Source organism: Taudactylus pleione, unplaced genomic scaffold (assembly GCF_031769625.1).
Source record: "Taudactylus pleione unplaced genomic scaffold, aTauple2 ptg000135l, whole genome shotgun sequence".
NCBI classification, from domain to species: domain Eukaryota; kingdom Metazoa; phylum Chordata; class Amphibia; order Anura; family Myobatrachidae; genus Taudactylus; species Taudactylus pleione.
The window spans coordinates 3,307,756-3,331,362 of NW_028284537.1; the positions used below are offsets into that span (position 1 = coordinate 3,307,756).

Genomic DNA, 23,607 nt, shown 5'->3' on the forward strand with positions numbered 1-23,607 from the left:
CTAAGAAGTACCTCAGTCAATTTGATTTAAGCATCTGGACTCAAGCATGGATAGCCTGGACTGTAACGGTGGAGTTTAGGTACCTCTGGTATAGTGTGATCATTCCATTTCCTTGTACAGTTAAATAATAGAAAACATTCAAATAAATCTGATATTACCCTAAAAGTGATCAAAATGCACACATTTAGGAAAGCATTGCTCTATCAGTCTGAGACCAGAGTATCACACTAACCTACAGCATGTAGTTATAACAGCACAGAGACTATACTATGACAAGCTGGAACTCAAGTGGGAGGAGGCGTGGCAGGGTCTGCTAGGGGCGTGCCCAGAGCGCTGCCCGGACTCTGACGTCACACTCCTGGCACAGGCTGTCCATGTGAGCTTCTGACTCTCTTCCGTTTAGACATGGCGGCCTCCATGGTGCGGCAAGTGCTGAAGGATTTACCCTCCAAGTCATTCCTCCTGGGGAGAAATAAGGTGAGCAGCGGCAGGGATCTGTGGAGGGTCCTTACAGCTGGCGTAGTCCGGTGTTCAGCGCAGTGTGCAGCCTTTTTGTATTACCTTGGGCAGGACTGCCCATCTGCAGACCTTGACTCCCACCAAAATTGCTGATGATATCGGGTTTTTCGTGTATGTGGTCAGTACAGCAGCTGTTATTAGTCATACATAGGCAGAATTACTTATTAAGATGCATGGTTAATATAAAATGCAGCATGCAGTAAAGAGCTATACATGCAGTCTGTCATTTCATTAACAATACAGTAAACAAGTGATATGCAGGTTTGTTATTCATCATTTAAATAAATTAATCCTGTTTCTCTATATCAACGTATATAATATGTACTGCCTCCTTATGCATTTGCCAATTCTCTTTGTAAGAGGAAAACACCAGGATTTCTAAACCATAATAATTGTAATGTTTCTGTCACCACAGTCAGTGATAGCGTTCTCCTTTATATTCTCCATTGGGAATATTGCACTGGGATAGTAAGTGCTACTGCTGCTTGTTTTGTGTGTATGTCTATGTTGGTAACAATGTATCTGTCTGCTGATGACCTTCAGGACTGGAGTTGAGTATTGAGCTCTGTGTGACCTGTTCTAAATCTCTCACATTGTTGTGCAGCAAAATAGCGCAGAGGTTGTACAAGCTGCTGGGGTCCAATTCTGGGTCCTACAATATATTTTTGGTTATCATCATCTTTAATAATTCCTTATTTAATGTAATTCCTTCTATGGGCACCCAACTCTTTTGGACTACCAGAACAGTATCAACCTAACACTTCTAATAGTTTAACAAAAGATAAAAAAAAAAAATCCAGATTATTTAATTATTTATTACCAGTTATTTATATAGCGCACACATATTCCGCAGCGCTTTACAGAGAATATTTGTCCATTCACATCAGTCCCTGCCCCGGTGGAGCTTACAATCTATATTCCCTACCACATGAGCACACACATACACACTAGGGTTAATTTTTGTTGGGAGCCAATTAACCTACCAGTATATTTTTGGAGTGTGGGAGGAAACCGGAGTACTCGGAGGAAACCCACGCAAACACAAGGAGAATATACAAACTCCGCACAGTTAGGGCTGTGGTGGGAATTGAACCCATGACCTCAGTGCTGTAAGGTAGTAACGCTAACCATTACACCGTCTGTGAACTTTAGTAATACAAATTAATATTTAAAAAAAAAAAAAAAGCTGACAAACAATATTATGTATGAGTATAATAGTTATACTCATGTTTATTGTAAGCAAATAAAGACCAGTAATACAGGAATTTGATCTCTTATCTGCAGTATCATCCAGCAAGTTTGCAAAGAGATCAAAAAAAAAAGTAATTGCTGCAACATTGGTTTCTAGTGTTTTATTTTTCATCATACGTCCAATGTGCATCGCTTCAATTACCCAGTAATCACATTACACATTACATGGAAGCTAGGCATGGGCCCCATTTTTACTGATGCCACAGAGGCATAAGGCTCATTTAGGTTGATAAGGATCTTCAGACCTTCCGTCACCAAAGCTAGGACTGGCTCCTTGAAATCCTCGATCCCTGGAGCCTTACTGCCCACTAGGAGGAAAGGGTCTTCAGCTCACCTCCACAACAAGGCTTGGACAGGCCCATTATCCCCAAGGTAGGCCAAAGATTTCCTGCGGGCTGGTCCCTCCCCAAAGAGAGGGTTTTATTTATTAACATTTAATTATTATAGCGCCAGCATATTCTAGAAACCATAATAAGACAAGACTGGGTAATAGCAGACAAAGAGTTAAGAGGGCCCTGCTAACAAGCTTCCACCTGATATGGGATGGATGGTGCCCCCCTTCCACAAAAATAAAACAAAAAAATGATGTGATGAAAAAGTGCTGGTGCTGATAAAGTAGTGCCATAAGGCTTTGCCCTCGTGGAACCCGTGGCACATAGAATCTCCGTTTTTAGACCAGAGGATCAAGTGACAGCCCACTGTCTTTTGGGGGGCACATTTATGCCCCACAACATAATGTGCCCTTGATCAGTGCCAAAAGGTCATGAAGCGATCCTGCCATGGAAAGTGATCGTCCCATAGCTAAACCGTTTGATTAGAAGAGAAATTTCATAGGCAGATGGGTCAATTTTAACTATAATAGTGTATATTATTGGTATGATACTCCACATGAGAGAGACAAACAATAAGTTCCAATGGTTCTTGGTACTGTACCTATGATTCCAATCTAATGGTGTATACACATGGGACGACCGTCAGCGATAATGATATAGCTGAGCGATGATCTGGGTGTGCTGGATGATCGATACCTCCAACCCACCACCGATCGCGGGTCCCTATAGTAACCTGGTCGATATCGACCAGGTTGACCTGCATGCACGGTCGATGGTTGTTCTGAAAAATGTATTATAGTGATATGATCGATATCGTTCATACCGTGCATTTTTATCATACCATGTGTACGCACCTTTATATTCTCGAGATAATTTGATTTTCCCCACCATACTTGTTTTTTAACTCTTCTTCCATTCCGAATACTAGCACTTTGGTAGGGGGCCTTTCCCCAGACACTAATACCATTTACTCAGTTTTGTAGCATTGTGCTCTTCGTAACAATAGTAACATATTTACAAAGGATACTGCATGCATATTTTACATGTATTATTCCTGTAAGAAGTTTTTCCAGTGTGTAGCTGCTAAAAGGCAGGCCGGTGGGTGTTAATAACAAGCAGAGCAGGTCACTGGGATGTGCAGGTGTATTGGTTACAGACAAAGATTAGGGACAAATTCACAAGCATCTACAATATGGAATAATTTGATTGCCCTCTGACAGCATAATGTACGTTTTATCCTGCTTGCCTTGCATTAAACATTATGTACTGTAGGTGCCCACCGAGGCTTCAGAGCTTGTTTTTATTTTTATGGCCACTGTTATTATGTATGGTTAAAGACTTATGGCAGCATGCAGTAAGCAATTTGTGATGGATTTTCTAAGCATTTACAGAGCTTCTCTGATATCTACGTACAGAAAAGATAATAAAGCCTTCACCCCTCTTCAGTAGGTAAAAGTGTTATTTGCTTCCAGTCAGTGGCGGCTCCAGGGGTGGGGCTGAAGCACAGTCCAAAATTCAAATAGGGGAGTCGCACCAACTGCCAGTGAGTCCCAGCCAGCGATGTTTGGCAGCGTGTGAAATAACAGTGGGTGTGGCTCCCCTATTTGAATTTTGGACTGCCCTGGAGCCGCCACTGCTTCCAGTTATCTTTGTCCCACAATTGCTGCAAGACTGTGATTCATCTATTATTGGTCTCAGAGATGGCGAAAGTATAGGATTGGCCACTTTACTGCACATCTTCTTTATTCTTAGCCTTCCTTAAAAAAAAAAAAGGGAGGGGGGGGGGTGACCCACACCCAACCCAACCCAACCCAACCCAAAGCAACAGCGACCTGAATTCTAATGCTGCAGCTCACATTGGAGATGGGGGGTACCCACACTCACCCCAATGTCATTGACACAAGAGGATAGGACATACAGTTTGGGGGTTGCCAGCTAGTTGTACTAATGAGATCCTATAGAATGTGGCAGCTCTTCTGGTCCTTGGCTATTTAATGCTCGGAAAGAGTTGATTTTTTTCCTCATGCCTATACTGCACAGTGAACATTAGTTAATGGCTGTAGGAAATGCTGTGTTCTGTTTTTCTCATTGCTAGTATCAAAGGTGCTTCTCTCTCGTTAAAGATTACTCAGGTTAATCATACACCTCAGTGGTAGTGTAAACTGCTTCCTTCCTTGACACTTTGAAACCATTTTAAAATATGTTGGATTAAAGTGCCGTGCCGGTATTTCAGCTTTCAAGTCTTTGATCGCTGCAGTTCTTAAAGCGATTTTCCTCCAAATAAGTTTTCAATTGCCTTCCCATCCCTGGACTAGTAGATCCCGCGCAGAGGCTGCAAGTGAAAACTCGCCACTCTTTGGATTCACTTGTACCCAGTGCATCTGATGTCTCCTGCTACAGAGGGAGCAACCTAGGCAGTACCAAAAGTGCGGTGTCAGCTATGTGTCAGTGCCAGGATGGTGCACAGTGTAAGAAATGACAGAGCCTGATATGACAGAGCCTGATACCTCCTGCATGGGAGAGGCCTGAGTGGTAGTGGTCTTCTCTGTCTAGCAGTACTGGGACCCTGCACAATACAAAAAATGGGGGCAAGAAGGAGCACAGGCTCAAAACAGGACAACCCTACAAGCGGTGGCTAGAAGAGTAATGGTGGTAGTGCCCAGCATCTGTGTGCTAATAGGTGTGTACTAACTGACTGAACACACTAAATCAAACATGCATTATTTCTCTACGACTGAACACCTACCAGCTGACCGCATGCCTGAACTACTTACCACTGTGACCAAGACCTAGGGGTCTATTCATTAAAAGAAAAATATCCCCTGTGATTGAACTCGCTGCAAGTTTGTGCTACAGTAGCTCTTCTATGGGGTAGGAACAGAGACGGGCTAGCCTTCACTCCCCACGTGCATCGATGAGCCAGTAGTTTTTATGTTCTGGTTGATCGGGGATGTAGTCAGCATCCCGGCTCCAGTATCCTGACTGCTGGCGGATGTTAGGGGAGTGTTAGGTTTAGGGTTAGGCACTAAGGGGGTAGGGTTATGTTTAGGCACTAGGGAGTGGGGGGGCGTTAGTTAGGTTTAGACTGCGGGGAGGGGGATGTTAGGTTTAGGCCAGGGATGGGGAACCTCAGGACTGGGGGCCGTATAAGACCCGCAGAATCATTTGGTCTGGCCCTCTGAGCTTTTTTCTGCTAGCCTCATCTGGCTAGCAGGGTGCCTAGAATGGCACCCTGCAGCCAGAATCTATGCAGCAGTACCGCCTGGAGCGTCCTTAGGGCGCTTCAGACGGTCATACCGCTGCCCTTACAGCTCCCACTGGATGCTCCGGGCATTTCTGTAATCACCAGCGATTGTGACCCTGCCCCCATGTGATGTCACACGGAAGGGGTGTGGCCTACACCTGGCCCACAAATAATGTTATATATATATATATATATATATATATATATATATATATATATATATCTCAAAATTGCCCTCGGCAGAAAAAAGGTTCCCCACCCCCGGTTTAGGCATTAGGGGGGGAGATTAGGCACTGGGAAGGGAGGGTTAGGTTTAGGCTGCGGGGAGGGGGAGGTTAGGGTTAAGATAGGGGCAAGGGTTAGTGGTCCTTTACTTATGTACCACTTTCGGGATGCCGCTGTCTGTATTCTGACCAGCGCCATCCCAACCGCCGGCAAATCATCCCCAACCCTGTGGATCGGTGTATATAAGATATGATATTTGGCTACCGTGGTGTGGTCAGAATGCCTTTTGTGTTGTGTAGATGAAGCAGAGTGGAGCTACGTATAATTTAACACAGCAGCCAGTCATAGACATAGTATGACGCATATTCTAAAGGTGCATCAGCATGATTTATATTTGTATGTTTTGATGTTCAAGACTGTTCTTGTTGTCTGGCTATTGTGGAATGCCAATACTGACTGGATTGCCATTACAAGACATTCATTTCTCATCTTCAGCCCATGAACATTGCTTCAGCCCATGGACATTACTTGGCTACAAAGCTGTACATGGTTTTTAAATTATCGTTCACTTTAGTTTTTTATAAATGTATTGTTCTCTCTCTCTATTTTTAATCATTTTCTTTAATCAGATTTCTGTGTACAAGCACACTTTATATTTTTCTGCTTCTGGTTTCCAATACTATATAACTTTAAATAATTACTTATGCTGGGCACATTACACTATACAATTACAGTATCTGGCTGGTCCGCCAGATATTGGCGAATTGGCCAGATAATCGTACACTGCATTTGCTCGATCGACCTCTAATTATCGGTCGGACATACCAAATCGTCCCGCATGTCCGATAATTCCGATAATTGGTCTGCCGCACCTGGCAGTGTATGCACTGCCGCTGCCGACCGACACCCCCCCCTGTTCCTTGACAGGGAAATGTCTCCTCCCCAATGGAGGAACCATTGGGAACCGCTAAAAAAACACCTGCGCCAGCCACGTGCGATGTTTAGAACACTTGACGCATCCTTATGGCACTCCGAAATTATTTTTTTTTTCTGCTAAAGTGTCATTAGGGGGCTGTCCAAAGGTTTCTGAAAGAAATCCCCACATTTTTAGCCAAAAATAGGGATTTTGAATTTTTTTTCGCCTGATATGGGATGGAGAAAACTTCTCCAATTTTTGTTTTTTTCTCCATTTGCTTTTTCACCTGTTTTTTGGCAAAAATATCGCAGTTTTCGCCGCTAATTGAATACGGCCCTAGTATGGTATATTCTGCAGAAAATCTATAGTCATAGACCTATTGGTTCAGCCCAGAAAATGGAGACTGCCTCTGCCAGTGGGTGACTAGTCCTCTTAAATGATGAGATTGACTTCTATATGAGATATCACCTACATTTTTATTTTATTTTTTTAGTGTCACTTAGGGGTCTATTTACTAAGCTGTGTTAGGAGATAAAGTGAACGGTGATAAGGTACCAGCCAATCAGCTCCTAACTGTCATTTTTCAAACACAGAGTCTGAGATGGAAGTTAGGAGCTGATTGGCTGGTACCTATCTCCTAACACGGCTTAGTAAATAGACCCCTTAAACTTTTATCCGTACCTGCATACTCTCCTGGAATGTTAGGGAGATTCCCGGGTTTCGTTGAGTTCCACTAGACTCTCAGGACAATAGCCCAGGCTGCCAGGACCTGCCTACTATGTGGGGGGTGAGATGACATGATTAGTGGCATTACAACCCCGCCCCCAACTGCCATTTGTAGCGGGGGAGGGTCACAATGATGCAAATCATGTCAACAGGGCGTTTCTAAAGGGGAGAGTGCCCGTGTGCAGTCTCTCTCCGGGGCCCTCTACTCTCTCTCCGGTGGCTGGCTGTGCACACTAGAGTGTGCCCGGAGTCTACAGCCCATATACAGGTCACCGGGAAAATGGCGCCGTGGCCATTTTCCCGGTGTTTTCTCTACTGCGAATTTTCAAACTGCTGGGAAAATGGCCGCGATGGACATTTTCCAGGCGATTTTTGACAGCGCTGATACCGGTACCAACGCGGGACTCCGGAGGTGGAGAGTTAAGTATTAAACATATGGGCGCAGGGTGTGCGTTGTGGGTCCCCCTGGACCCGTGTGCCCCGCACACACTGCACCCATTGTAGATACGCCCCTGCATGTCACCTTGGATCCTAATCTGCCCCCATGACGTCCCCTCCGGGAAGCAGCAAAATTAGGCAAGTATGATCCTATGTGAGGAATCTGATCTGCTGCTGTGGTTATATTTTTAGAGCGAGAGGCTCCCTGTACATCTGTATGGGCTTTAGTCGCTGCAGTGCATTAGCTGTGGAGAAATAAAAATAAAATACAAATCTTTTTTTTTTTTTGTAGGTTGTGATACACAATTCTCTGCTATACAAGATTTACTATCTTTAGCCTAACTCTCATACCCCGGGACACAAAGCAGCCTTGTAATTAAAGCAACAGGCAGTAAACATTAGATTGGCCCTGTAGCACAGGCGATGCTGGAAGCTGTTTTTTTTTATCCAATAATAGTGATTAAATTAATAGATTTAACATTCACAGGGCAGCTTATACAAAAAAATAGCAGCTTTCATTTAACATTCAATTCAGACATAAATGCAGTAAAATCCTTTAGCGGTATAATGTGTGCTGTAGCGGTTGTTTTTCTTTTCACAGTAGATCAGTTACGACGAACTTATTATTATATATATATATATATATATATATATATATAATCATTTTTTTTTTTTTTGCAAATGACAAACAAAAATCTACATAGGAGTACCTAATGTTTGCCACGTGTTACAGATTCTTTTTTACGCCAGCTGCACCTGGCCCAATAGGCAAAATCCAGCCATGCAACCGAATAATTTCCGTCATCAGATCAGATTATTGTTGGCCGTGAGGATTGGCCACATGCTACTTGTCGCACTGTTTTGGGGCTGCCATATTGCAGTATATGGCCAGTATTGCTTTGATACTGATACTGGCAGACCCTCAATTTACTATGATCTCGTCTCATCATCAAGTATCTTCCCCTCCATCTTTGTCTAAAGATTATTTAAGATTAAAATATTAGAAAGCAACCAACTCAATTTGTAGGGGCAATGGAATGGTAAGAATACCTTCCTTACTGACCAGATGGGATCTGTATGGTATTAGGCTTCATATACACTGAAGTGCCAAAAGTCATGGGATAGATGTCTAGTATCAAGTTGCTGCACTTCGCCTCTAGCACGGTGAGGATGCACCTACTCACACAAGTGGACGGCAAATCACTGGATGGATGATGACTCCTGCCATCAGGATAGCTTCCCACAGCTCCCTGATATTTGTAAGTGCAGGATCTTTGGTGCGAATGGACCCCTCCACTACGTCCCATAAATGCTCGATTGGGTTAATGTCGGATGAATGTGGTGGCCACACCATTTGTTAGAACTCTCCAGAATGCTCCCTGAACCAATTCTTAGTGTTCATTCTAGCACCCTGCACCTGTCACAACCCGTGCAGTTCCTCTTTCCTGCCTGGGGTGTCGCTCTCTGCTCTGGTGCTTCTAGCACAATCAGCTGATGCAACAAACGGCTGAGATACAGGCTAGAGTGTGCTAGAAGCACCAGAGCACAGAGTGGCTCTCCAGGCAGGAAAGAGGAACAGCAGAGGTTGTGGCAGGTGCAGGGTGGTAGAATGAACACTAGATTCTGGACAACTTGGGACCGATGACACGGTGCATTTTCCTGCTGGAATATTCCATCGCTGTGGGGATCATGAAGTCCATAAAGGACTACAAATGGTCACCAAGCACTGCAACGTAGCGATTGCCAGTCAATGACTTGTACGGGTGGACCAGCGGACACAACCCATGCCATGTGAACACACCCCGTACAATATGGAACCGCAAAAACAGGAAATAATATATAACACCCGCACTCCAATGAATCAGGAGTGCAGCTCAAGAAATAGTGAACTACACATGTCACCAAGTAAGCATGAAAAGACAGAAAAATACACTTGAGCGCTCCTCCTCTGAAGTAAATACTCCCAATTATTAAAAGGCTGTTCAAAAATTCGAAATAGTCCAAAGTGTCTCTTTAAAAATATTTGTAAATTCTTCAGATGGAGTATTCTTGTTAGTACACGTCCTCCAACGAAAATAATCAACACGACAATGTTCTTTTTCAACACACTAGTATACAACGCCTTCAGTGTCAAACAGCACCTCCAAACAAGTCAAAAAAAGGGATCTCCCATAGTGAAGTATTGTAAATTTGTTTCACGTTAAAAATCAAGGTAAATAAAAATGGCAGCGTACCACAATCGACCTTTTCAGAAAGGCACAGTGTAAAAGCAATTGGGATTTTTTGCTTCCCTAAAAGCAGTTCACCTTTCCCTGATAGGTGACAGGTCCCTTCAAAGGTTCCAGGTAATGGCAAGCTCCCACAGGTAACCAACGCGTTTCAGCTCAATAGCCTTTGTCAAGGTGTACCTGTTCTCTCAACTCTTCAGTTTATATAGGGGTATACTAGTGGTCCCGCCCAATCCTGTGTTATGGATGTGCGGTGATGTAAAACATAGAAAACGCACCTCAGTTAGTCCTCATAGTATTCCGGGGCTAATCTTATTCCAGTCCGTCAGACTACTGGAGTTTACAGCGCTATAGTAATACATATAGTGCTGTTAGTTTGTTAAATGTAGTCGTGTGTTCCACTCGCTGGAACGCACGATACTTCCGCCGGAAGTTGCGTCATACCTCTATCCTAATCTTCATAGCTTTCCACACACTGGAACGCATACTGCCACTTCCTGGTTGAAAGTCACATGTTTAAACCATCACGATAGTGCGTATCTCCTGCTGGAACGTACATCGCTGGGGGGGATATTGGTTTTAATGATATAATCCGGTGAGGGGACAATGTCCTATAGTTTAAATGCTATACTTAAACCAATCTGACAGTCTAATCCAGGAATCAGTGCATCAATACATATATAAAATGTGAATATTCTTATAAAAACAATAATACTGCAAACACATCAACCGCAACCTGCATGGTGCCTTGCTGACAACTGGGGTCCATGGCCTCATGGGATATGTGCCAAACCCTACCATCAGCCCTAGATAACTGGACCCGTGACTCATCGGACCACGCAACATGTTGCCAGTCCTCCAGGATCCAATTAGCGACGTTACAAGCCCAGGTGAGGCGCTGTGTCCGGAATCGTCATTTTAACAGGGGCACTCTGGGGGGTCTTCCGCTCCCTTATCCCATGGAAGCTAAAGAACGCTGCACTGACCTGTTGGATATGCATCTGATACCTCCTGCTTTGTGGATGTGTTTTGAGCCAGTGTCACTTCTCTGTTACTGCGGTCAATTCTGGCCAGACACCGCTGGTCACGATCATTCAGTACCCGTGGTCGGCCCTGTTCACAGTGGGTGGTAATGCCTTCCATGGGGTATTCCTGGTACACACATCGCACCGTTGTTAGTGGAATGTTGAATGTCCGTACAACTTCGGAAATTTAATTTTCCATCCGTCTGGTACCCACAATCATGCCTCTTTCATACTCTGATCATTCACATCCCCTTGCCATGAGCAGCCTAGCCCGTGTTCAAAATGACTCACGACAGACTGCAGGTCTGGGTAATTCCAAGACGTCACGGTGTGGTGACACCGTAACCTTTACATACTACTATCCCATGACCTTTTGTACTTCAGTGTAGTAGAGTATGTTAAAATAAAATTGCACAAGTCACTTCAAAGCATGTATGAAAATTACCTGAACTTATTACATGGCAAGTGGGTTAGGTTCGGAGTTTCCAGGTTACTCGAAACACAGGAGAGGGAATTAAAGATGGACCTTACAAAGAAGCCTACCAAGTTTAACTTAAAAGCTTAAATTAAATAAAAAGCTGAAAAATAAAAAATCTGAAGTTAAGGCTTTTGCACATTTTTACCAAACTTGCTTCATGGCGCCATTCTTACTAGACCCTAGATCTTCTGAAACTGGTTATATCCTGAAGGTCCGTAAGCAACACCTTAGCTGTGGAAAGGTAGAACAGCAACTGGACCGTTGACCATTGTTGACTCTGAAAACTTTTTTCCTTTCTCTTATTCGTATACATTAACTTTGTGTTTAAGATGACTGGCTTCATTGTGACCAGAGGCTAGATATTCTATTTCTTTTCATATAGCTTTTTTTTTTTCCGTTTGAATGTTTTTTATGTTATACATAAATTCTGGTATTTACTTTTAATGTGTTTTTTTTGTTTTTATAGTAGGGAATGGGCAGCAGATTAAATGGTGCAGTATGTAGAATGTAAGATAGATGCTGGTGATATTTGCCGGAATGTATATATGTTAGAGGTGGCATTGGTTGTTGATGTATCTGCACAAGTCTGCAATTTGCAGTGACCTTTAGAACGGGCAACTGGGTAATGATATTAAATGTTACACCGATTCACCAGGGCCATCTAGAAATGGCAAATGCCTCATAGTATGAATTGAGCCCTCCGTCTTATTACAGCTTATACCTTTTGGAGGGTGCTGACTATAAATGAGGATATTTTGATTGTGTTTTTTTTTTTTTTGGTGTATATACTGTGTTGCTGCCGTTGTTCCAATCCTTTTGTATCCATGTAAAAACCTTCGTTCGGTAAGCCAGGTGTCGGGATTTAGTAGTGGGGCTAATGATAGGCGTCTGGATTCGACGCCTATCTTTAGTCCCATGTGGGGATGTGGCTGTCGGGATATCGGCGGGCGGTTTAGCGCCTGCCGGTACCCTGACTACATCCCCTCTTACATTAACTACAGCTTAGCACATCCGTACCCCTAAGTTTACGTGCTAAATATGTGCTTGCTCTGTTACTCAGCGTTTAACATCTCTAGTCTTCAGTCTTAACCCCCTCACCTGTCACAACCCGTAGAGTTCCTCTTTCCTGCCTGGGGTGTCGCTCTCTGCTCTGGTGCTTCTAGCACACACTGGTCTGCATATCAGCAGTTTGTTGCATCAGCTGAGTGTGCTAGAAGCACCAGAGCAGAGAGCGACACCCCAGGCAAAAGAGAGGAACTGCACGGCATGTGACAGGTGCAGTTTGCTAGAATGAAGACTACATTTCTGGCCAAGATGAGCTATTGCCCCTTGATTGTGTCAGAGGAAGAGCATTTAATTTCTTGCTGGCTTCTGTAGAGTTAGTGAAATACTGCTTATTTTGTATTTCACTAGGGTTTCATAAGATGATAGTATTTAATACTAGCCGCGGCTTGATTGCTTCTCCTTTTAGAAGAGCCTTTAAGCCACACCAGTGGATAGACACTGAGGTGTCCTTTTGCAGCACTTGTTAGGATATTGACATTTAAGGCATACAGTACGTTTCCCCTCAACTTCTAAAGGTAGGTACACATAAGGCGACCCCTCTATGCGGTGTCTGGTGACCGCCCAATAGATCGTTTAACGGCACCATTGAACATTCCGGCATCGGTAGCTGGGTCGCACCGCCATCCGTGTATGCACAGACGATGGAGCGACTCTGATGTCAGGCAGCGGGGGCGTGCATAATGGGTACACACTAGACAATGTATATAGTGTATATGTGTTTTCAAAACTAAGTATATTTATAAGAAAAGACATTTCTCTATACATGACTCCATGAATAGATTCAAAATACATACATCCTTTTTGTGATATTCCCCACTGGCGCAGTCTTTTACATTTTAGTAAAACACTAGACGATGTGCTTGATATGTCGGCCCGATCCGCGGGATCAGATGACCTATTGTCTAGAGCAGTGTTTCCTAACCTCGGTCCTCGAGGCACACTAAAGCTGGCCATACACGGGACGATTTTTAACACGATTTTAGCAGTTTCTACAGGTTGGACAGACCAATCGTTTGCAAATAGTTGTATTTTGAGTCTTCTGTGACCCCGATGCGCGTCCCCGCCGTCGTCTAGTTGGATCGCAGATCAGATGGTTTTACAGAGAGATCTCAACTGATCGTGTACGATGTGATACACTTCTATGCATCTTATCTTATGATCTTAATGATCAGTCGTACACCATTTGACCACATCTTCTGAAGAATTTCAAGGGAAATCATGCAACTGATCTTACCAACTTTGAGTCTCACCGTGTATGGGGGCCTTAACAGTCCAGGTTTTAGTGTTATCCATACTTGAGCACATATGGTTAAATTAAAATACCTGTGGTACTAATTAAGACACCTGTGCTCAAGTATGGCTATCCTTAAAACCTGGACTTTTAGTGTGCCTTGAGGACCGTGGTTGGGAATCCCTGGTCTAGAATGTACCCGGCATAAGAGTATATAGCCAGCGAGATGCCAAGGTCTAGGGGACGGTACTTGGCAATGGGTCTCCCTTCCGTACCAGAGGCACTAGCACACGCATGGGGGGTGTTCTGAGTACGCAGAAACCCTCCCTAACAGACCTAATTTTTTATTTTTTACGGAGACAGTCTCTGCAACAGCCGCGGGCCATCCGCAAACAGGACAGCGCCCCGTGCTCCCCTCAGTGGCCGCGCTCCCTCCCATGCCTGTCTGATTCCTATAAAACTGCGGCTGCCGCGATACGAGCTTCTAAAAATGCACAGAAGCTCATTCAAGCCAGAGCCGCGCTGATCGCTGACAGGGGTTTTCCACGGCCGCCCACAAAGCAAATGTCCAACCGGCAGCTAGAGCAGTGAAGGGCCGGCCGATCATCATACATACCGGGGACCGAGGCCGGCCTGTAGTTGTACGGCATTGCTTCGCACTGGTTGGCCCCTCCCCAGGGGTCACCAGCCAACCAATTACCGGTCTCAGAATGGGCTGCATGGATCACCCCTCCTCTTCCTGATCCTCAGCTGTCATTGCCTGTGACTGTGCCTCCTCTGCGTCCCCTCCTCACCACGCTGACTGTGTCCTGGCTCCCTGCTCTTTTCACAGGAGGACAAGGTAGAAAAACTGTTTATACCTGCACATGGGTGATGGTGTAGTTGCTGGAGGTCATGGGGCTGAAACATGCAAACACTCAAAGCACCCATGTGTTACTAGCCTTACAGAACCATAAGAAATAAATAATTGAAAAAGCAGCTAATCTAATTCAAACAAATCCTGCGTTCGCCCAGGAGAGGGGCATGATCAGACCAAGTGATAGCAAATCTATCGATATTCAGAACATGTTGCAGGGTCAATTTATCGGACAGGAGCAAATCCGTGCGTGAATAGGACACATGGATACAGGAAGAGAAATGTAAATGCTCTGTATTAGGGTAGCTTAGCTTACCGTGAATCGTATAGCTCGTTTTCCACCATCAACTGGGTAAAGGCGGAGGAGAGATGGAGGGCAGAATGAAGAGCATATTTAGAGGGAGGAGAGTTCCTCTTCCATTTGGAATAAGGGGCAATATTAAAGTCTCCCACTATACATAAAATTCCTTCCTTAATGTTATTAAAAAGATTAACACCCCCCCCTCATTGTGTGTTGTTTTTTTTGTACCTCTTCTTCCTCAGTTCGGATTTTTTTTCAGTCTTTTGAATTCTCTTCCTAAAATAATAACACCACTTTTCAGATGGATCCCCTCTGGTTTTCCACTCTTTGAAATTCAGCAGGGTACAGAGATGTGTATTTTTAGAAAAGTTATTCTTTCGTGACCTGCTCAACATGAAAATTTATAGAAACCCATTTAGCGATAATGCAGGGCACCCTTCACGCTCACATCCATGCTGCCTTACTTTAATTGCTGGTTTCTCTTTGATGCATAGTAGCAACAAGTCAGAATTAGACTACAAAAACAGTATCTAGACCACAGAAGCAAGAATAATTGAATGTGGACTATATGCCATTTTATGAACTAGAGATCCCAGTAGAGATTTAACTAAGGGTAGTTCTAGAGGGGGTGCAGCTTACACTGACTACTCAGTGTAATCTATCTGTTTTTACCAGGACGCAGTTAAGATGCTGGTGGTTGGGATGATGACGTTCCAAGTCCCGGTGCCGGAATCCCGACCCGCGGGCAGAATACCGGTGCCGGAATCCCAACATCACTTGAGATGCTGACACTGGAATCCCGACAGAAAGTATAGCGGGGCGGGTTAGGTTTAGACCGGCGGGGGAGGGTTAGGCTATGCGGATGGGGCGGGGGGCTTAGGGTTAGGGTGCTGGCAGGGGGGGGGTTAGGTTTAGGCACTACTGGGGGGATAGGGTTAGGTACTAAGGGCGGAGGGTTAGGTTTAGGCACTAATGGTGAGGGTTAGGCTACTTTAGGGTTAGGATGCAGAAAGTAAGGGTTAGGGTTGGAAGGGGGCAGGGTTAGGATACTTACCGAGCCCTTGTCGGGATTCTGAGCATCGGGATGCCGCTGTCGAACTTCTGACCGCCGGCATGCCGACTGCCAGTCTACTGTATGTATTCAGCTTTTAACTTCTCTATTGGCAGTTTGCACGGTGGTCCTATGTCTCCTCAGCTTTCTCTTAATATGTGGACAGGGTTTAACAAATGGAGCCACTGAAGTAAGACTTCCTGGTTCTACCTCTTCTTGCCCTGTGCACTAAACATTGAAGCTGCAGTACCACAGTGACAGGTGGGGAGTTTGACTGGGGTGGAACAGCTGTCAAACCATAATGCAGGTGTCCTAAGGTGAGCTCAGGGGGAACAGAAACCTTGAATAGAGCAGAAGGGCAAAAGCTCGCTTGATCTAGCGTTTCAGTATGAATGCATACCGTAAAAGCGAGGATCCGATCTTCTGACTTTTTGGGTTCTAGAAAGAAGGTCGCAGAAAAGTTAGGGGCTTGCTAGGAATATTTCCTTGGCGATAGTGCAGATTCAAGTAGAGATGCTTGAAAATTTAGCACCGGTTCGAAAATAGATTCAATTTCACTAATTCAAATATCTTCGGTCTATATTTATTAACATTTTTTTTTTCTAAAATAAAATGAAAAAGGGTGTTTTCACACCGTTTTCACATTATTTTAGTTTCATCTAAAGTTACTAAAGGGCAATTGGAGTAGAATTTGTAAAATTCTACTCCAACCCCTAATTATCACATATTTTTAGTATGCAAATCGCATTTCCCATAATTGTAATGGGAAATGTGTTCTGCTTGGAATTTACTAAAAAAAAATGTGAAAAAATATCGGGGGAAGCCCTATGATAATAACGCAACCTGGAGGTGGCGTTATCCAGAGTCCCCCCCGGTTACCAGACTCCTGCTCTGCTCTAACGAGCGGAGCCCGGTGCCGGCCCCAGTGATCAGCTGTGTGGTCTAAACAGACCACAAGCTGATCACTGCTACAAAAAAAAAGTAGCAAAAAAACTTAATCTGAGTCCAGGGCCGGTGATCCGGGGCTCCGGTCAGCTGGTCTCCCATCCTGTCAGCTGACCGGATAGGGCAGGATAGGTTAGTGAAATAAAGGGGGTGGGGGGTTCTCACTCTATTTTTTCAGAAAAATACAGTGATAAGGCTGCGGAGGGGATTCGCAGGGACAGAGCTTTATTGCGAGCTCTGTCCCTGCAAGGGATTTTTAATAAATCCTGTGATATTGCCTGAATTCGCAATACGAATTCAGTCGGTAATATCACACTACAATCTGCATTTTAATGCGGATTGTAGTAAATAGGGCCCTAAATACTGTATGTTTTCGATACAATGTTGAACTTATGCTGTTTAGTTTTTGTGGTTCACCATTCATATTAGAAAACTGATCATCTGTATCAATTTTCTTGGACATGGTGGAACCTGTTTTATCGCACCCTATCTCTCGTCTAAAGACGGGAGATCATGTTGCGATATTCAGTTGTTTTTAGGTTCCCATGCATGTCGAGCCCCAAATAGACAGGGTTCAGCCACGTAAAATTAAAGTCCTGCTTTGGGAGTCCAAACTCCCGTTTAGGCGCCCAAAGTACCGACTTACCGCACATTTCTGCTTCCCTGCCCGGGGGGCTGCGAGCTGGAATGTGTGCTCTCGCGGCTGTTCACGCCCGGACAGAGCAACAATCGCTCTGTCGGGCGTCCGGCACCATCAGCCTTGGGCGAAAACAATTGAGTTTAACCCCCATAGATATTTTTTTTAAAGCTTGAGCATTTCCAACGAATACTTGAACTTTAGGTCCAAAAATGGCAAACTGGTTTAAAACAAAAAAAATTAAATAATTGCCTCTGAGCCCCTGAGTCAGAGGGGGATGCCTTAAACTAAGATGTCATAGATCGTGGCAGCATTGTCCCGAGGCATTTAGAAAACTGCAGTAGGTCTGTCATGTTATAGATATAAGAGATCTATTGCTTAGCACAACTGCAACGCTGAAGACTTCTTCATCTGTGAAAAGAGGTATTTATTCACACTTTTATGTTTACCTTAAGGGGGAGTAAAGCCATTAGCTGCCAGTGAGACAACGGAGGCTATTTAGCGGACATATTACATTGCAAGTAACCTTCACAAAGTGATCTCCAGGCTGATCGCTAATGCAGGGAGAAAACTATGCACAAACGTATCATAAAAAGTTAAGAGAGGGAAGTGATATAGCTGTCTGCAGATGTTTGTCTGTTTTCCAAGACATCAAGAACATTCATAGCATGTTTCAAGAGACACTGGCATTTTTTTTGGCACCTTTTTTTTATCTTTAATTGCAGGATATGCAGAAATCTAGTTTTCTGTGATCTTTTAATTATTCTAATGGCGTTTTTATTTTTGTTTGCTGATCTTTAGGCAGTACGTTATACGTGTTTGGCTCAGAACGGCTTGGGAACCAAATTACGGAGCCAGGCAAATTAATTACAAATTAATTTGTGCTGGAGAACATCTTAACAGCTGCTCATGAAAACAGGTCTTAATTTTGTAAAAACAAATTAAATGTGGCTGATAAATAACAAAATCCCAGCATATTGGTAATTTATGTCGAACATGTAGGTTGTACAGGTAACTCCTCTTATTTTAAATATTAAATCTAATCTGGAGACTCTAAGGGGCATATTTACCAATGTTCAGGATACAACACTGGTAAGTATAATCTATTATTGCAGTATTAGGAAATCAATTATCTGGGCAATGTGTTAAGAAACTCCTGTAGGGACACGTACGGTCTCACTGCGATAGATCCTCCGAATTCCTCTCCTGTAATCTGCAAAATGTAGCCCATAGACTAGAATAGCTTTTTGGAGCTTGGTATAATTCATAATTTAGCACATACAGATGTGTCCTCGTACATCTAGCCTCAATGCGTCTCTTTTTTTGCCGAAAATGCATCTAAGTCGCAATGCGACGCAACGACGACGCACCAGCAGACTGTGATGTTTAATTTGATATGCGACACTTGTATCTCTCTGTGCACCTGAGTCTGTGTATATGAAGTACAACGGAATATGGAATGAAAAAGCCGCGGCCCTTACATTGTAGCATTTCGTATACAGACTCCGTCGCACACAGATATATTATTGCATTACTACATAGACTCATTTTCGGCAATAAAGAAGCACAGCGCTGTCAGAGTCTCATGGAACCTGCACTCCCAGTCCCCCAAAATAGTCTCCCAGAGCCACCTTACTGAGTGAAGTTGGTGGCCATTGACGCGTTTCGCGCTGAATAGTCATAGTGGCCCTGCCCGCCACTTTACAATACCGGCAGTCACGACATTGTGTAGCGGAGGACAAGGCCAAGATAACACAATCATGTCATCACGCCCACCGGACCGCCCACTTTGCCGCAATATGCCCATCCTGGAAGAGGGCAGCCAGCAAGCCAGCAAATATGATTTATCAGCCGCCATAGAAACTCTGATATGTGCTGCTGATGCGTCATTTTTGCAGGAAGCATTTGAAAACATCTCTTTTTGGAAAATTTTCAGCAAAGTACTGTTAATAAATGTACTCCGAATAGAGTTGTCCTACAAGGATCCCAACCAAAGTGCCGCAACCAATGTAATAATATAAGGTAAGGGGGACTGTTGTGAAATTTCAGGCCCTTCTAATAATTGGGTATTTGTGCCCCAAATGGCAAATATTGACTTCCTGTACTTTTGCTTTGCCGCCACATTGTAAGAATATCTAATAGCTCTCCTGGGTAATAATTTCTTGTTTTAATGTGTGTGTTTTTTATATAATGTGTATTCTCATTTCATAGATCTATAACTTGTCAGCAAAATAGTTGGAGGGTAGAGATTACTAAAGGAACTAGATTTCTCTCCATGTCTGTGCTCCTTATATCTATGTCTATGCTCCTTAGAGCCGTATTCGATATGGGAGCGAATACTCTGTGCTGGACTTTTCGCTCCACATCGGAGATTTTCCTGGGATAAAGTATCGGGCGCGTGCCCGCTTTATCCCCGTATTCAATTTAAAATCAGCGAAAACGGGACCCGGCGAATTGGGAGCTACGAAAAAAATGGGAATTTTCGGGAATTCATTGTAGGACCCCCCTAAAGATGTCCAGACATTGGGGATCACTATGGGTACCCCCGTTTTCGCCTGCAATACAAAGTCGGGGTTTTAAATAGCCGCTGCAGGTGTTTTTTCCCGACATTGAAGAAGTGATGCAGAAGAGCACTTAGGTTTTTTTGTTTTGTTTTTTTTAAGTGGTCCCATCAAATTTGGGGTACATGAAAATGGGTACTAGCATATTTTTAAGTCCCTAAAGTCATTTTTTTTTTATTCTGCAAAAATGCACCTTCCGCTAGTAGCCTATTCTAGAAAACACCTGCCGCATACTTACAGAACACCCCTAAGCTATTTCCCTATTTTTAAACACTGTTTCCACTTTTATTTTTTATTCTCCCCAATTTTTTTGGGGTGTCCCTATTTTTTAAAACTTTTTTTGACACCGTTTATTTTTAAATGACATTCCCAGGGGTGTAGGCTATTTTTTTTAAAGCCTGCACCCCTAAACCCCAATTCTGCACTTTTTTTCGCCATATAAAACATGGTGAAAACTTATCCCTGTTTGTTTCCAAAGACTTTTCGAACCTGCGAAAAGTCTTTGAAATTGAATACGGGGATAATTGAAACATGCGAAAATGACGTCATCTTTTGACTTTTCGCAGCCTAATTGAATACCCCCCTTAGTCTGATGATGAAATGGGAACATATCCAATATAGCCCTACCCAGAGTAGAGCGGGACCAGTGGGCTGGGTGTGTAATGATATAGTGCTGGCCAACAATTGTCTACAATGTTAGAAATGTGTTTGTTATATTTGGTTAGATACGTTAAATCATAAAGTGAATTATTCCCCCCCCCCCATTTCCTTTCCTTGCTTCTCTGTGAGACGCTCCACCAGTTAATGAGTCACAGGGGCGGATATAGACTTCTCTTTTAGGAAGGGGGGACGGTTTAAGAATTAATTCTGACCTCCCCTCTTTACTCATTTCTCCTCCCACTTCCAGTCCTGGCTCCTCCCATTTTCAGTCAGTGACCTCACATCATAGCCATTCCTATCGCCATTCATTATTGATCTTTTTACTTCTATCCCCTCTATTTCCCTTTCTTTACAATTTTCCCTCTCTTCTCCCATGTCTTTATGACCCATCCTAAACACTCTACCCCCTCTCCCAAGCAGCTCCATGAGGCTACTTGTTCTCTTATCTCCCCCCTTGTTTCTACAATGTAGTGTATATAGTTACTATATGACCAAATATGTATTATATGCCCATCACTCTCCCCTCCTATGTATTATATTCCCATCACTCCATCCCCTATGTATTATATGCCCATCACTCCTTCCCCGCATCCCCTATATATTATATGCCCGTCACTCCTTCCCCGCATCCCCTATCTATTATATGCCCACTCCCTCCCCTCCTATATATTATATGCCCATCATTCCCTCCCCTCATCCCCTATGTATTATATGCCCATCGCTCCCTCCCCTCATCCCCTATATATTATATGCCCATCGCTCCCTCCCCTCATCCCCTATATATTATATGCCCATTGCTCCCTCCCCTCATCCCCTATATATTATATGCCCATCGCTCCCTCCCCTTACCCCCTATATATTATATGCCCATCACTCCCTCCCCTTACCCCCTATATATTGTATGCCTGTCGCTCCCTCCCCTCATCCCCTATATATTATATGCCCGTCGCTCCCTCCCCTCATCCCCTATATATTATATGCCCATCACTCCCTCCCCTTACAATATATAGGGGGTATGCCTGTCGCTCCCTCCCCTCATCCCCTATATATTATATGCCCATCGCTCCCTCCCCTCATCCCCTATATATTATATGCCCATCACGCCCTTCCCTCCTATGTATTATATGCCCGTCGCTCCCTCCCCTTACCCCCTATATATGTTATGCCCATCACCCCCCATATATTGTATGCCTTTAGGGAGGGAGCCTGTCTCTGATGAACTCTGTACTGTATGTATATAATAGCGTGGACACAGGTATACTAGGAAAGTATGTCCGCAACACTCCTGTGAATGGAGGAGCATGCATCCCCCTGACTGACGGACAGAGCAGGAGGGTACACACTTGACATGCAATTATCCAGCCAGGGGTTAACAGCAATAAAAGAGGCCTCCAAATGTGACAGGCTGTTTCTCCCTCCAAACACAACAACAAGAGCCATGCTGGGGCTATTGGCAATTTAGCAGCACTGCTTTAAGCTCTGCACACAGCATACAGTGTGACAGTGCTGCTCTCCAGACTGTGTCAACCAACCTCTCTATCAGCTGGGTTACTGACCAGTCACCCAGTGTGCCAGGCTGCAGGAGCTTCGCCAGGAACTTCCATCCATCCATGTCACCCCAACCAGGACTCCAAGAGACAAGGCATCCCAGTGCTCTGCCTCTAATGTAGCAGCCATTGGTTTGCAGACACTTCATGCTGCTGGCAATGCCTCATGGGATTTGTAGTTTCTTTTACTGGTCAGAGGCAGAACAGTATAAGATAAACTACAAATCCCATGTCACTCCTTATCCTCTGCCAGCGTGGGTGCCGGCTAACAGCTGACTGCCTGCCTGCTTGTGCCTGCCGCGGTCAGGTCTCTGCTGCCGCCCGCAGCTTACACCATGCCTGGCACTGCTCTCCCACATCTGCACTGCTGTGCAGCCTTCAGGATCAGTAGGTGGGCGGAGCTGGGGCTGTGTTTTACGGGGGTGCGATCGCCCTTAACGCACCCCACTGGATCCGCCACTGGTGAGTCAGTGGGTATTGTAGGTTTTGTGGATCAAGTTGGCAAAAAATATGACCACGTGGTCCTCTATGAAGCCAATTAGTAGAGTTGCAGTAGGGTTAACACTAATAATAGTGTGAGTGATTGTGTAGCCATTGCACAACATTATGACACACAGCAACCCCGGGATGGGTACGGGATGCCGGCGGTCAGAATCCCGACGTGGCATCCCGACAAGGTGAGAATACCGACACTGTCAGTCGGTATCTTAACCCTCCCTCTCTGCCTACCCTAACCCTTCCTGTTTGGTGCCTAAACCTAATCTCCCCCTTCCTGCACCCTAACCCTACCTTCAGGATCCCAGCGGTTGGGATATCCGGTGCCGGGATTCTGACACCTATCGGGATATCCGGTACTGGCATTCAGACCGCCAGAATTTCCTCCGTCTGGATTTTAACCTCATCCCGCAATCCCAGTTAGCACATGTCACAGTGCCCCCCCATGATGGTGACGCAGCTGTGTTTGTGGGTCCCTGGCCCTTTTATTAATCCGGCTATGTGTTAAGATTTTAAGGACGAGTTCACTTCTCAGCGATGTCTGTGAAGTGTCATCGGAACGCCAGCACCTCGTGAACGCCAGCATTACCAGTTTTCCCCTGCAGCCCATAGAGATGCACAGGGAATTGAGCAATCTAGGGCTACCATAATTCTCAGGAATATACGCTGCCAATCATCGCCAAGAATTTGTATCTTTTCATAGTAGCTATGAATGTTCATTGATCGCCTGATTCAGAATTGTACACTAACCCGACGGTTAGCGTACATCTCCGATGATGAGTAGTCTGCGCAATCGCAGGGCCCGTTCTGTGCATGTGCAAAACTGGTTCTGCAAACTCGCTAGCAGACCTTCCCAAACAGCAGCATTATTGACAT

The 23,607-nt window shown here is 44.4% G+C and overlaps 1 protein-coding gene across 1 annotated transcript in view; it reads left to right on the forward strand.

The window, feature by feature from the left end:
* The first annotated feature begins 357 nt into the window (after window positions 1–357).
* SUCLG2 (succinate-CoA ligase GDP-forming subunit beta) overlaps window positions 358–23,607 on the forward strand; it is a 257,830-nt gene continuing 234,580 nt past the window's right edge. Inside the window, exon 1 of the mRNA XM_088473443.1 lies at window positions 358–477. Coding sequence (XP_088329569.1) covers window positions 406–477 — 72 coding nt within the window. The 5' untranslated portion in view covers window positions 358–405. The remainder of the gene's footprint in view (window positions 478–23,607) is intronic.